This window comes from Staurois parvus, unplaced genomic scaffold (assembly GCF_062004578.1).
Source record: "Staurois parvus isolate SC_StPar_1 unplaced genomic scaffold, SC_StPar_1.0 ptg000086l, whole genome shotgun sequence".
NCBI lineage: Eukaryota > Metazoa > Chordata > Amphibia > Anura > Ranidae > Staurois > Staurois parvus.
Window position 1 is genome coordinate 581,807 of NW_028317882.1, and position 15,664 is coordinate 597,470.

At 48.8% G+C, this 15,664-nt stretch overlaps 1 protein-coding gene across 1 annotated transcript in view; it reads right to left on the bottom strand.

Annotated features, from left to right (window-relative positions):
* PDE6B (phosphodiesterase 6B) overlaps positions 1-15,664 on the bottom strand; it is a 96,323-nt gene that overhangs the window by 36,836 nt on the left and 43,823 nt on the right. Inside the window, exons 11-12 of the mRNA XM_089670125.1 lie at positions 3,582-3,647; positions 2,795-2,941 (exon numbers count right to left, since the gene is read on the bottom strand). Coding sequence (XP_089526251.1) covers positions 2,795-2,941; positions 3,582-3,647 — 213 coding nt within the window. The remainder of the gene's footprint in view (positions 1-2,794; positions 2,942-3,581; positions 3,648-15,664) is intronic.

Sequence of the window (15,664 nt, forward strand, 5' to 3'; positions counted from 1 at the left end):
TCTTGCTTAATACTATTCATGTGATCACTGATTGGCCAATCAGTGATCACATGATCGGGACCTCACACAGAGGACACCGGATACAGTGGGCAACGGATTGCGGTGCCACACACTCCCAGGGAGCATGCACAGGCTGTAAATGCGGGCACCGTTTATGAATGGCAACCCGCTCCTGCACTGCTCCCGTCTGGCCGTTTATATACATGGGCTGGACGGGAAGTGGTTAAGTCCTCAAGTTAAAAAAAAAATGACTTTATCTTCAAAACATACATGGTAAGGGTGGTGGACTGTTTTCATGATTTTTAAAGATTTATTAATTTTTACATGTATTTTTCATTTTATTTGCAGAAGAGGCAAATCTTTTTAACACAGCACTTTAGTATAAAACTGTATCAGGAGATAACATGAACAGCTGATCATCTAAAATGTTACTAAAAAGATGATAATCTCTTAAAAAAAAATATTTATGCCCTATGCCAGGGGTGTGAACAACCTGTCGCACTCTGAGACCTTTGATATGGCCTTCGACCTCGATACCCGGGATCGGTAACCCATTGATGGCAATCTGGGCTTGCAAACCTGCCATCCCAAAGCATCAGAGTGCAACACGCTGGCAGCAGAGGAAGCAGGCAGCCACAGAGGGAGCAGGAGCCTCATAAGCCAATGTTCCCTCTGTAGTACCAGCTCCTGTCCCAGGCAGTGATACCAAATGCATTTTGCCTGGGCCCTTTCTAGCAGCCTTGAGAGCAGTGCTTCAGAGGCTGGAATAGGAAAAAAAGGTCAGTGTACCAAACAACAAATGGGCCTATTATCACCTATAAAAGGGTTAACAACTATTATGCTGTTTTCACACTGATCCACAGATGCAAAGCAGTACACCTGTGGGTTAGCTGCACTGAGCCATAGACTTCTATCATAGCCTATTAGATATCCTTTAGTTATATCCTATTATATCCTATGTCTTTGATGCACTTTTCGAAAGCACAGCAAAACTCCTGATTGCAGGAGTTTTGGTAAGCTTTCAGAAAGTGCACAACACCCACATAAGTGTATGGCAAAGTGCTGCTAAACTGCAGAAAAGCCGTGGCGCTTCAGTGTGAAAGCAGCCCCTTAGGGGGCTCAGGACAGTAAGGGATTATTTACAGTTGTGGTTTGGGGGGAAGTAAAACTCCATAGTTGAGACATGTTTTTAACCACCCCCCCCAAACAATGGTATAGTGTCAGGGGTCACAATGGTGACCTTGTCTCATGCTCCAGGGGGCCCGTGCGGCCTCCCTGTAACATTCTGTTTTAAACTTGGACAGGAGTATCAGCAGGAGAAGCATATACAGGAACCCACCGGCATTTAGCAGCTGCAGGAGGAAAATGTTAATTTTGCTATTCAAAATTAAAACATTTTAATCTGAACCATTTTAATATGAACCATTTCATTTCATTGTGGCCTGCAACTGGTTACCAAATCACTCAAGTTGCCCTCGCTCTTCAAGAGGTTGAGCACCCCTGCCCCATGCAAAAGCTTGAAGGAATCTTCCTAAAACAGGTATATTCTGTACTGATTCTGGAAGTGAGCAGACATGACAAGATTTCTAGCAATGTAGGTTTAAATCCAGCTTTTTCTATTTTGCGTTTTTTTAAATCTATACAAGTTAAATGTACTTTGAAGACTTGCCAAAGTTAATGATAGAGAACTTATAAGGGATGAGTTCAGTGTTCGTCTGTATGTTGAGCGAATGGCTATATTTGGACAATGATGTCACCACTATTTCCTCCCCTTCCATTATATAACTCAAGGAGCTGCAATTCGTCTTTGTTTAAAGTGGGTCCTTGGGGGCAGGGTGGGGTTTCGGTGAGTCAGCAGGCATCATGATTGATGATGGATTTACAAGGGACTTTTTTGGGTTTTTTTAAACGGCCTTTATTTCTAGGTGACACCTTCTTTTGTGAATGAGTGGTCATTCACGTGTGGGGAAGCCGGTATCTGGGAGCCCCGTTATTATTAAAAGGGCCTCCAGATTCTGATAAGCCCCCACCCAAAGACCCCAACAACAACTAGGCAAGGGTTATGGGGATGAGATCCAAGCCACCCCCCCCCCCATCTAAAGGGCATGTGGCATGGTATGGTTCAGGAGGAGGGGCACATGATCTCCTGCCCTTGTTTCTGGCCAGCCAGGCTGCATGCTCAGACTAAGGGTCTGTTATGGATTTTTAGTGGAACCCCACATCATTTTTTTTGCATAGAGTCTATCTTAAAATCCATACCAGACCCCAAGAGTCTGGTATGAATTTCTAGAAGACCTCACAAACATTGGATTTGGGGATTTTTTTTGCATGAGGTATCCACTTAAAATTTATTCCAGACTCTAAGGGTTTGCTATGCATTTTGCTGTAGGATGTGCTAAAGCAAAACTTACATACTTACAAAGAAAAAAAATTTAATTGCCGGCAAATAAAACTTCATAGCTAGCTTCTTTTAAAAGAGAAAAAAAAAAACACACAGACCCCTCCAAAGATTCTCCATGATATACAACCGACTCTTAGGGTCTGTTCTTTTCTAAAAAGGAAGCCAGGAGAAAGCAATTTAAAACTCTTCTTTCCTTTGTAAATGCCAATGCTAAAAAAAAAATCACTGATCATGGGTGCAAGAAACTTTTATTTATTTTTTTATTTATTTATTTTTGGTACATGTTCCTTAGGGCAGTGCCAACCCCCATGCTGTGTATGGTACCCCCTTTCCTATTAGCCCAGGAAATGGGTATTTGTATCCAGGGCAGTTTGGATCATTACTAGAACTTACCTCTGGGGGTATTTGAAACTTTTTTACCACTCCAAGTTCATAATACATTTGGATTCCACACTTCACAAGATCAATTTCAGTGCAGTCAAAATCAGAGAAGCGGAATTCATAAATTTCAAACTTTTGGGGCCCTGGTAACTCTTTTTTCTAATAATAGGAGAGAAAGGGGAAGTTTAATCCTTCAATAATTATATACAGTATACAGTATATATCTATTGATATATGTTGTTGCTTTTAGCATTATTGAAAGTAATATTGACAATACTTAAAGTGGTTGTAAACCCTCACATATACCCAGTGAAGTAAATGGCCTCAGGTGATACACAGAGATTAAGCAAATTCTGCTACTTAAGTTGTACTTGTTTATCTACACATTCTCTTCTCTGCATCCGTTCAAAGTCCAGAATGTATAACACTTGTCTGGGCTGTTAGAAAACAGGGAGCAGAGAGATGAAGTTACACACTGTAACCTCATTCAGAAGAGCTCTGAGCCCTGATTGGTAGGAATGGATACACCTCCTCAAACAGCACACAGGAACAGAGCTGAGGCTGTTAATCACAAGCCATGTGCTGGAGATCCCTCTCCTGTCACCATTTTTCTCTTGGTGTCAGAAGTGATTCATGCTGATAGCAGAGGAGTAGAGCAGCAGACAGAAATGACACTTAGTCCTCTTAATTGAGATGAGTACACACTATATAGGGATATACTTTGTTCATATTTCATATATGTTTACAACCACTTTAAGAAAATTATGATATAACTTCCCATTATTTTGTTTGTACATACAAGGAGTGGTGCAATTTCATCTTCCTCACACTGCTCAAGTTCCTTTCCAAGCTTTGCACGGGATGGCTAAAAAAAAACAGATAGCACAAATCATTTATAAAGTAGTGTGACTGGAGGTAAGGAAACAATTCAAATGATGTATGAAAAGTCTAAATGTTTATTTAGCATACAATGTGTACAGGTATGTTCCAATAATACTTATGTTCCATATATACTGTACAAATAATAATCAGTTCTGTAGTGCTTCCTCATTTTCCTAATCCTTCACCAAGGCAAGAAAGTAAGCACAGTGGTTAATTATCTTTTTACCTTGGTGAAGAGTTAAGGAGCAGAGGACCACTATGGAATAATGGAACTGTGATTTATTAGATCTTGTGTTCACTGACCGGTGAGGTGATTTGTGTGGCTGCTCCTACCGCTAGAAAGCACATTTGATTTTATTTGTATAACTGTGTTTACCAAGCTTAAGTTGGTTGTTACCATATTAGTGCACTCGCAATAACACAGATTAGTACTGTTTGTGATATATATATATATATATATATATATATATATATATATATATATATACATACAAAGTGGGGATCGAAAGTTTGGGCACCCCAGCTAAAACTTTGTATTAATGTGCATAAAGAAGCCAAGGAAAGATGGGAAAATCTCCAAAAGGCACCAAATTACAGATTAGACATTCTTATACTATGTCAACAAAAGTTAGATTTTATTTCCATCATTTACACTTTCAAAATAACAGAAAACAAAAAAATGGCGTCTGCAAAAGTTTGGGCACCCTGCAGAGTTAATATCTTGTACTGCCCCCTTTGGCAAGTATCACAGCTTGTAAACGCTTTTTGTAGCCAGCCAAGAGTCTTTCAATTCTTGTTTGAGGTATCTTTGCCCATTCTTCCTTACAAAAGTCTTCCAGTTCTTTGAGATTTCTGGGCTGTCTGTCACGCACTGCTCTTTTAAGGTCTATCCATAGATTTTCAATTATGTTGAGGTCAGGAGATTGTGAAGGCCATGGCAAAACCTTCAGTTTACGCCTCTTGATGTAATCCCCCGTGGATTTCGAGGTGTGTTTAGGATCATTATCCATTTGTAGAAGCCATCCTCTCTTTAACTTCAGCTTTTTCACAGATGGCATCAAGTTACCATCCAAACTTTGCTGAAATTTTATGGAATCCATTTTTCCTTCTACTCGTGAGATGTTCCCTGTGCCACTGGCTGCAACACAACCCCAAAGCATAATTGATCCAACCCCATGCTTAACAGTTGGACAGAGGTTCTTTTCATTAAATTCTGTGCCCCTTCTTCTCCAAACGTACCTTTGCTCATTCCGGCCAAAAAGTTAAATTTTAACCTCATCGATCCACAGAACTTGTTTCCAAAATGCATCAGGCTTGTCTATATGTTCATTTGCAAAGTTCAAACGATGATTTTTGTGGTGAGGATGTAGAAGAGGTTTTCTTCTGATGACTCTTCCATGAAGACCATATTTGTACAAGTATCTCTTTATAGTGGAATAGTGTACCACAACTCCAGTGTCTGCCAGATCTTTCTGGAGGGATCGTGCAGTCAAACGTGGGTTTTGAATTGTTTTTCTCACAATCCTGCGAGCTGTTCTGTCTGATATTTTTCTTGGTCTTCCAGATCTTGCTTTAACTTCCACTGTTCCTGATGACTGCCATTTCTTAATTACATTCCGAACAGAGGATATTGACATCTGAAAACGCTTTGCTATCTTCTTATAGCCTTCTCCAGCTTTGTGAGCGTCAACTATTTTCAGTTTCATTTTTCTAGACAACTGCTTAGAAGAACCCATGTTGCTGATTGTTGGGGCAAGGTCAGATGAGTCTGGGCATTTAAAACCTTTGAGACTAATATCACCTGGTCTTCCCAGATGATGATTGAGAACAATCCATGACACTGGCAGGTCTCAGCTTTGCAAAGGGGGCAGTGCATGCTATAAATTCTGCATGGTGCCCAAACATTTGCAGACGCCATTTTTTTGTTTTCTGTTATTTTGAAAGTGTAAATGATGGAAATAAAATCTAACTTTTGTTGACATATTATAAGAATGTCTAATCTGTAATTTGATGCCTTTTGGAGATTTTTCCATCTTTCCTTGGCTTCTTTATGCACATTAATACAAATTTTTAGCTGGGGTGCCCAAACTTTCGATTCCCACTGTGTAAATATATATATATATATATATATATATATATATATATATATATATATATTTTTTTTTTTTTTTATTTATTTATTTATTTATTTATTTATTTTAAATATGCACTAACGGCTGATTTTTCAAACATTTGGAGTATACTCCCTTCTTTTTTGGTCCAAGCAGTACTTAACCACCAAAAACATGGACAGAAAATTGGGCGGTATCTGCCGATTCAACAGGCACCGGCCGACATTCGGCCCTTGTGTATGGCAGCCAGTCCATCAGAAGCCAAACATTCGTCCGGCTTCTGTCGAAATGGCTTTACCGAAAAAAGGTCTGCTGATTGGCTTCCAATCAATGCTCTCAGCCAATGGCAGCGAGCGCTCACTGGTATGTTCTGGTGGGGGGAGTCCCCCTGTTAGAACACAATAGCAAAGCAGGGTAGATCGATGTACTAACACCTCTTGTGTTAGTACAGCCATCTGCCTGCTGGGCTGAACGAAAAAAAACATTACAGTGTGTACAAGGCTTTATACACAAAGCATTAGAAAAATGTTAAGCACAAGAAAATAAAACAACAGAGGGTAATTAATGTTATTCAGATAAGCAGATAATGAGGAGACCTATGGAATGAGGGAATATGGGGGCATGGGAGAGCCACAGGTGTGAGAATGGTCATAAAACAATTTGGTAGTGAGGTTCACATTCAGTCCATTATCTTTTGTGTCAAACAGAATTATCCCACATGGAAGAAAAATATATTTGAAATATATTTAAAAAATATTCTTCCCAAATATATTGACATATATTTGAAATAGTCCGGTCAGATAAGAGTAAAATTGAACTCTTTGGATGCCATAATACACATTATGTTTGGAGGTCAAATGGCACTGCACATCACCCCAAAAACACCAACAGTGAAGTTTGGAGGTGGGAATTAGAGATGAGCGAAGTATTCAAAAATTCGATTCGACTGATTCGGCGAATTCGTAGAAAAAATTCGATTCGAGTCGAATATATTCGCTGTGAATTTAACTTAAAAAAGGGTGTTTCTAGGCTTCAGAGAGACTTAATATTAGTGCTGAACACTGTACCTTTAATTTAAATGCCCTTGGAGTCTGCTGGGGAAGAGAAATAATACTGTCAGGCAGTATGACATGCAGATGAGTGCCGTCGATCTTAGAATCACCGCACACTTCACTCATTTGGCCAGTCACGGGGCCAAAACCAGAGTGTGGAGCCACAGTGTGGCGGTGGAGGCAGCAGCAATGGGAGGCCATGCAGCACCCTATGACAAAAATGGAAACCACCAGCAGTGTGAGGAGACCTGAAAGTGGCACATGGCAGAGTGTGGCGATAGAGACAGCAGCAATGGGAGGCCGTACAGGGACCCATGACACACTCTGGACCTGGCAGCAGCATGAGGAGGCGGTACAGGGGCCCATGGCAGATTACGGGCCTGGCAGCAGCATGAGGAGTCGGTACGGGGGCCCATGGCAGATTACGGGCCTGGCAGCAGCAATGGGAGGCCGTACAGGGACCCATGACACAATCTGGACCTGGCAGCAGCATGGGGAGGCGGTACAGGGGCCCATGACAGATTACGGGCCTGGCAGCAGCATTTGGAGTCGGTACGGGGGCCCATGACACACTCTGGACCTGGCAGCAGCATGAGGAGGCGGTACAGGGGCGCATGACAGATTATGAGCCTGGCAGCAGCAACTTGGACAGGAGGACGTTCAGTTTCTGCACTGTCTGGTGCGTGCTCGCAAACTGTTGTCTCTTGGAAACGGATTCCAAGAAAGACTGCTGACGGAATCCGTGAAGAGGAGTAGCAGGAGAAGGAGCATCTGAACGAGCGGAATATGCCAACAAGCGACAACAGGGGCCCATGACAGATTACGGGCCTGGCAGCAGCATGAGGAGTCGGTACGGGGGCCCATGGCAGATTAGGGGCCTGGCAGCAGCTATAGGAGGCCCGTAATCTGCCAGCACCCTATGACAAAAAATGGAACCCACCAGCAGTGTGAGGAGACCTGAAAGTGGCACATGGCAGAGTGTGGCGATGGAGACAGCAGCAATGGGAGGCCGTACAGGGACCCATGAGAGACTCTGGACCTGGCAGCAGCATGAGGAGGCGGTATAGGGGCCCATGGCAGATTAGGGGCCTGGCAGCAGCTATGGGAGGCCCGTAATCTGCCAGCACCCTATGACAAAAAATGGAATACACCAGCAGTGTGAGGAGACCTGAAAGTGGCACATGGCAGAGTGTGGCGATGGAGACAGCAGCAATGGGAGGCCGTACAGGGACCCATGAGAGACTCTGGACTTGGCAGCAGCATGAGGAGGCGGTATAGGGGCCCATGGCAGATTAGGGGCCTGGCAGCAGCTATGGGAGGCCCGTAATCTGCCAGCACCCTATGACAAAAAATGGAACACACCAGCAGTGTGAGGAGACCTGAAAGTGGCACATGTTTGGGGCATGATTCATGGCGGATTTAGTCAGTTGTGTCAGGAACTGGTGGTTTGAAATCCAGACTAATCCACGCCTGATTCATTTTCACAAACGTCAGTCTCTCCACACTTTGGGTGGACAGTCGTGTCCTCCGCGGAGTTGCAATACCTCCTGCCGCACTAAACACGCGCTCCGATGCCACGCTACTGGCCGGGCATGACAGCCTTTCAAGGGCAAATTCAGCTAGTTGGGGCCAAAGGTCAAGTTTCGTTGCCCAGTAGTCAAGGGGATTGTCTACCTCGGTTGGCAGGGTGCTGTCCAAGTAGGCCTAAGCCTGTTGTTTGAGGTCCTGCTCCAGGTCCACCTGATGCTGCTGCTGCTGCTGCTGCTGCTGCTGTGGCTGGTTAGTAGTTTCCTCACTGCGCTGGTGAAGAAAGCTACTCATCATCGACTGCAGACTGAGGCAGCCGCTGCTGGTGGAGCTGCCACTGCTCCTACCACCCCACCCCTCCCCTGCTGCCATAGCAGCGGAACGCGAGCGCACAGGGCCCACAGTGTCTGAGGATGGACGTTGGCGCAGACAGGCAGAGACCAGCTGACTACATAGGTGGTTTTTATAGTACGTTATTTTGGCCTCCCTCTCAGCAGGTGTGAAAAAGGCCACCATATTTGAACGGTAGCGAGGGTCCAACAAGGTGGACAGCCAAAAGTCATCCCTCTGTCTGATGGTTATTATTCGGCTGTCGCTACGCAAGCAACCGAGCATGCTATGGGCCATTTGTGCCAAGGAATGCGAGGGACTCCCTGCCTCCATCTCCACAGCATACTGCCACGGTGCGTCTGGGTCCTCTGTCTCCTCCTCCTCCTCCTCTACCAGATGCTCCTGCTCCTCCACTCCTGTCCGCTGAGTGGAAAAACCACCCATTTCACTCAATAATTCCTGAGCACCAATGTCCTCCTCTACCTCCTCCTCTTCTTCCTGTCCTGCCCCCACAGGGGTCATGTGGCGTTGAGATCTGTGCGCCACGTCTACCGCACCCTGACCAGCCATTGTTAACAGCATTTGTTCCAGGACGTGCAACAGAGGAATGACGTCGTTCATCCCATAGTCCTGCCGACTCACGAATAGCGTGGCCTCCTCAAAGGGCCTGAGCAAGCGCAGGTGTCACGCATGAGCTGCCAATGGCTGACATCTAAGTTACACAGGGAATACCTTTATCCGCTTTTAACATCAGGAAATCTGTGATGGCCTTTTGCTGTTCGTAAAGGCGGTCTAACATATGTAGGGTTGAATTCCACCTTGTTGCAACGTCACAGCATGAGGAGTCGGTATAGGGGCCCATGGCAGATTAGGGGCCTGGCAGCAGCTATGGGAGGCCCGTAATCTGCCAGCACCCTATGTCAAAAAATTATACACACCAGCAGTGTGTGAGGAGACCTGAAAGTGGCACATGGCAGAGTGTGGCGATGGAGACAGCAGCAATGGGAGGCCGTACAGGGACCCATGACAGACTCTGGACCTGGCAGCAGCATGAGGAGGCGGTATATAGGGGCCTATGGCAGATTAGGGGCCTGGCAGCAGCTATAGGAGGCCCATAATCTGCCAGCACCCTATGTCAAAAAAATTCTACACACCAGCAGTGTGAGGAGACCTGAAAGTGGCACATGGCATGAGAGACTCTGGACCTGGCAGCAGCATGAGGAAGCGGTATATAGGGGCCTATGGCAGATTAGGGGCCTGGCAGCAGCTATAGGAGGCCCATAATCTGCCAGCACCCTATGTCAAAAAATTCAACACACCAGCAGTGTGAGGAGACCTGAAAGTGGCACATGGCAGAGTGTGGCGATGGAGACAGCAGCAATGGGAGGCCGTACAGGGACCCATGACAGACTCTGGACCTGGCAGCAGCATGAGGAGGCGGTATATAGGGGCCCATGGCAGATTAGGGGCCTGGCAGCAGCTATGGGAGGCCCTTAATCTGCCAGCACCCTATGTCAAAAAAATTCTACACACCAGCAGTGTGAGGAGACCTGAAAGTGGCACATGGCATGAGAGACTCTGGACCTGGCAGCAGCATGAGGAAGCGGTATATAGGGGCCTATGGCAGATTAGGGGCCTGGCAGCAGCAATGGGAGGCCCATAATCTGCCAGCACCCTATGTCAAAAAATTCTACACACCAGCAGTGTGTGAGGAGACCTGAAAGTGGCACATGGCAGAGTGTGGCGATGGAGACAGCAGCAATGGGAGGCCGTACAGGGACCCATGAGAGACTCTGGACCTGGCAGCAGCATGAGGAAGCGGTATATAGGGGCCTATGGCAGATTAGGGGCCTGGCAGCAGCTATGGGAGGCCCATAATCTGCCAGCACCCTATGTCAAAAAATTCTACACACCAGCAGTGTGTGAGGAGACCTGAAAGTGGCACATGGCAGAGTGTGGCGATGGAGACAGCAGCAATGGGAGGCCGTACAGGGACCCATGAGAGACTCTGGACCTGGCAGCAGCATGAGGAGGCGGTATATAGGGGCCTATGGCAGATTAGGGGCCTGGCAGCAGCTATGGGAGGCCCGTAATCTGCCAGCACCCTATGTCAAAAAATTCAACACACCAGCAGTGTGTGAGGAGACCTGAAAGTGGCACATGGCAGAGTGTGGCGATGGAGACAGCAGCAATGGGAGGCCGTACAGGGTCCCATGACAGACTCTGGACTTGGCAGCAGCATGAGGAAGCGGTATATAGGGGCCTATGGCAGATTAGGGGCCTGGCAGCAGCTATGGGAGGCCCTTAATCTGCCAGCACCCTATGTCAAAAAATTCAACACACCAGCAGTGTGAGGAGACCTGAAAGTGGCACATGGCAGAGTGTGGCGATGGAGACAGCAGCAATGGCAGGCCGTACAGGGACCCATGACAGACTCTGGACTTGGCAGCAGCATGAGGAGGCGGTATATAGGGGCCTATGGCAGATTAGGGGCCTGGCAGCAGCTATGGGAGGCCCATAATCTGCCAGCACCCTATGTCAAAAAATTCTACACACCAGCAGTGTGTGAGGAGACCTGAAAGTGGCACATGGCAGAGTGTGGCGATGGAGACAGCAGCAATGGGAGGCCGTACAGGGACCCATGAGAGACTCTGGACCTGGCAGCAGCATGAGGAAGCGGTATATAGGGGCCTATGGCAGATTAGGGGCCTGGCAGCAGCAATGGGAGGCCCATAATCTGCCAGCACCCTATGTCAAAAAATTCTACACACCAGCAGTGTGTGAGGAGACCTGAAAGTGGCACATGGCAGAGTGTGGCGATGGAGACAGCAGCAATGGGAGGCCGTACAGGGACCCATGAGAGACTCTGGACCTGGCAGCAGCATGAGGAAGCGGTATATAGGGGCCTATGGCAGATTAGGGGCCTGGCAGCAGCTATGGGAGGCCCATAATCTGCCAGCAACCTATGTCAAAAAATTCTACACACCAGCAGTGTGTGAGGAGACCTGAAAGTGGCACATGGCAGAGTGTGGCGATGGAGACAGCAGCAATGGGAGGCCGTACAGGGACCCATGAGAGACTCTGGACCTGGCAGCAGCATGAGGAGGCGGTATATAGGGGCCTATGGCAGATTAGGGGCCTGGCAGCAGCTATGGGAGGCCCTTAATCTGCCAGCACCCTATGTCAAAAAATTCAACACACCAGCAGTGTGAGGAGACCTGAAAGTGGCACATGGCAGAGTGTGGCGATGGAGACAGCAGCAATGGGAGGCCGTACAGGGACCCATGACAGACTCTGGACTTGGCAGCAGCATGAGGAAGCGGTATATAGGGGCCTATGGCAGATTAGGGGCCTGGCAGCAGCTATGGGAGGCCCATAATCTGCCAGCACCCTATGTCAAAAAATTCTACACACCAGCAGTGTGTGAGGAGACCTGAAAGTGGCACATGGCAGAGTGTGGCGATGGAGACAGCAGCAATGGGAGGCCGTACAGGGACCCATGAGAGACTCTGGACCTGGCAGCAGCATGAGGAAGCGGTATATAGGGGCCTATGGCAGATTAGGGGCCTGGCAGCAGCAATGGGAGGCCCATAATCTGCCAGCACCCTATGTCAAAAAATTCTACACACCAGCAGTGTGTGAGGAGACCTGAAAGTGGCACATGGCAGAGTGTGGCGATGGAGACAGCAGCAATGGGAGGCCGTACAGGGACCCATGAGAGACTCTGGACCTGGCAGCAGCATGAGGAAGCGGTATATAGGGGCCTATGGCAGATTAGGGGCCTGGCAGCAGCTATGGGAGGCCCATAATCTGCCAGCACCCTATGTCAAAAAATTCTACACACCAGCAGTGTGTGAGGAGACCTGAAAGTGGCACATGGCAGAGTGTGGCGATGGAGACAGCAGCAATGGGAGGCCGTACAGGGACCCATGAGAGACTCTGGACCTGGCAGCAGCATGAGGAGGCGGTATATAGGGGCCTATGGCAGATTAGGGGCCTGGCAGCAGCTATGGGAGGCCCGTAATCTGCCAGCACCCTATGTCAAAAAATTCAACACACCAGCAGTGTGTGAGGAGACCTGAAAGTGCCACATGGCAGAGTGTGGCGATGGAGACAGCAGCAATGGGAGGCCGTACAGGGACCCATGACAGACTCTGGACTTGGCAGCAGCATGAGGAAGCGGTATATAGGGGCCTATGGCAGATTAGGGGCCTGGCAGCAGCTATGGGAGGCCCTTAATCTGCCAGCACCCTATGTCAAAAAAATTCTACACACCAGCAGTGTGAGGAGACCTGAAAGTGGCACATGGCATGAGAGACTCTGGACCTGGCAGCAGCATGAGGAGGCGGTATATAGGGGCCTATGGCAGATTAGGGGCCTGGCAGCAGCTATGGGAGGCCCTTAATCTGCCAGCACCCTATGTCAAAAAATTCAACACACCAGCAGTGTGAGGAGACCTGAAAGTGGCACATGGCAGAGTGTGGCGATGGAGACAGCAGCAATGGGAGGCCGTACAGGGACCCATGACAGACTCTGGACTTGGCAGCAGCATGAGGAGGCGGTATATAGGGGCCTATGGCAGATTAGGGGCCTGGCAGCAGCTATGGGAGGCCCGTAATCTGCCAGCACCCTATGTCAAAAAATTCAACACACCAGCAGTGTGTGAGGAGACCTGAAAGTGGCACATGGCAGAGTGTGGCGATGGAGACAGCAGCAATGGGAGGCCGTACAGGGACCCATGACAGACTCTGGACTTGGCAGCAGCATGAGGAAGCGGTATATAGGGGCCTATGGCAGATTAGGGGCCTGGCAGCAGCTATGGGAGGCCCTTAATCTGCCAGCACCCTATGTCAAAAAAATTCTACACACCAGCAGTGTGAGGAGACCTGAAAGTGGCACATGGCATGAGAGACTCTGGACCTGGCAGCAGCATGAGGAGGCGGTATATAGGGGCCTATGGCAGATTAGGGGCCTGGCAGCAGCTATGGGAGGCCCATAATCTGCCAGCACCCTATGTCAAAAAATTCAACACACCAGCAGTGTGAGGAGACCTGAAAGTGGCACATGGCAGAGTGTGGCGATGGAGACAGCAGCAATGGCAGGCCGTACAGGGACCCATGACAGACTCTGGACTTGGCAGCAGCATGAGGAGGCGGTATATAGGGGCCTATGGCAGATTAGGGGCCTGGCAGCAGCTATGGGAGGCCCGTAATCTGCCAGCACCCTATGTCAAAAAATTCTACACACCAGCAGTGTGTGAGGAGACCTGAAAGTGGCACATGGCAGAGTGTGGCGATGGAGACAGCAGCAATGGGAGGCCGTACAGGGACCCATGAGAGACTCTGGACCTGGCAGCAGCATGAGGAAGCGGTATATAGGGGCCTATGGCAGATTAGGGGCCTGGCAGCAGCAATGGGAGGCCCATAATCTGCCAGCACCCTATGTCAAAAAATTCTACACACCAGCAGTGTGTGAGGAGACCTGAAAGTGGCACATGGCAGAGTGTGGCGATGGAGACAGCAGCAATGGGAGGCCGTACAGGGACCCATGAGAGACTCTGGACCTGGCAGCAGCATGAGGAGGCGGTATATAGGGGCCTATGGCAGATTAGGGGCCTGGCAGCAGCTATGGGAGGCCCTTAATCTGCCAGCACCCTATGTCAAAAAATTCAACACACCAGCAGTGTGAGGAGACCTGAAAGTGGCACATGGCAGAGTGTGGCGATGGAGACAGCAGCAATGGGAGGCCGTACAGGGACCCATGACAGACTCTGGACCTGGCAGCAGCATGAGGAGGCGGTATATAGGGGCCTATGGCAGATTAGGGGCCTGGCAGCAGCAATGGGAGGCCCGTAATCTGCCAGCACCCTATGTCAAAAAATTCTACACACCAGCAGTGTGTGAGGAGACCTGAAAGTGGCACATGGCAGAGTGTGGCGATGGAGACAGCAGCAATGGGAGGCCGTACAGGGACCCATGAGAGACTCTGGACCTGGCAGCAGCATGAGGAGGCGGTATATAGGGGCCTATGGCAGATTAGGGGCCTGGCAGCAGCTATGGGAGGCCCTTAATCTGCCAGCACCCTATGTCAAAAAATTCAACACACCAGCAGTGTGAGGAGACCTGAAAGTGGCACATGGCAGAGTGTGGCGATGGAGACAGCAGCAATGGGAGGTCTCCCATTGTCCCAACATGGCCCAAATAATCCCAACATGGGCCCCCTGGCCACGCTTGACTTTCTGGCCACATAGTCGACATACGGCTACGTTTACTTCCTCGGGCGGCTTGACGAAAAATTGCCACACCGCCGAGTAGGAAACTTTGCCCCCGATACTCCTCACTGGCTGACTGCTGCTTCCTCCGTGCACACCGGCACCACTACTGGCCGTGGTGGTAGGCTGCAGTGGAGCTGGTGCTCTACTCCGTGGCCGTTTGGCTCCACTGACACTGCTGCGACCCTGCTGCTGTCTCCTGGGCAACCCACCGACTGTTTTGCTCGCTGCCAAGCTGCCACCCTCTTCTCCTGATGATGCGGAAGAAATTGCCTGATGACGACGAGGCTGCCAAGTGCGATCAACCTCCTCATCATCAAGTAGGGTCTCCGCCTCACTACTAGCCCCCTCGGCTGCGTCTGGGTCAGGAGACAGACCTGTCTCTAGACCGGCTACCGAGCCACTCTCCTCGCCACTACTTCTTCGCCTGGCTGCTGAAAAGGCGGATGTCTCCCCCCGTTCCTGACCGCCCTCTGTTAGCTCTTCCTCACTGTACAGTGGGGCTGAGCCCACAGCATGCAATACTTCGCTTGGTGAGGGAACACCAAAGGACAGGGGCAGGTAGAGGACACGTGATTTCAGTGGGCTTGGTCCCGGGCCATGCCAACTAACGGTTGTGTCTGACGTACCCACCGACCGTTGGCTGTAGGTGTCAGAGGTGACCTGGGAAGAGGAAGACGACCGAGCCAACCAATCGACGACGGCAGGG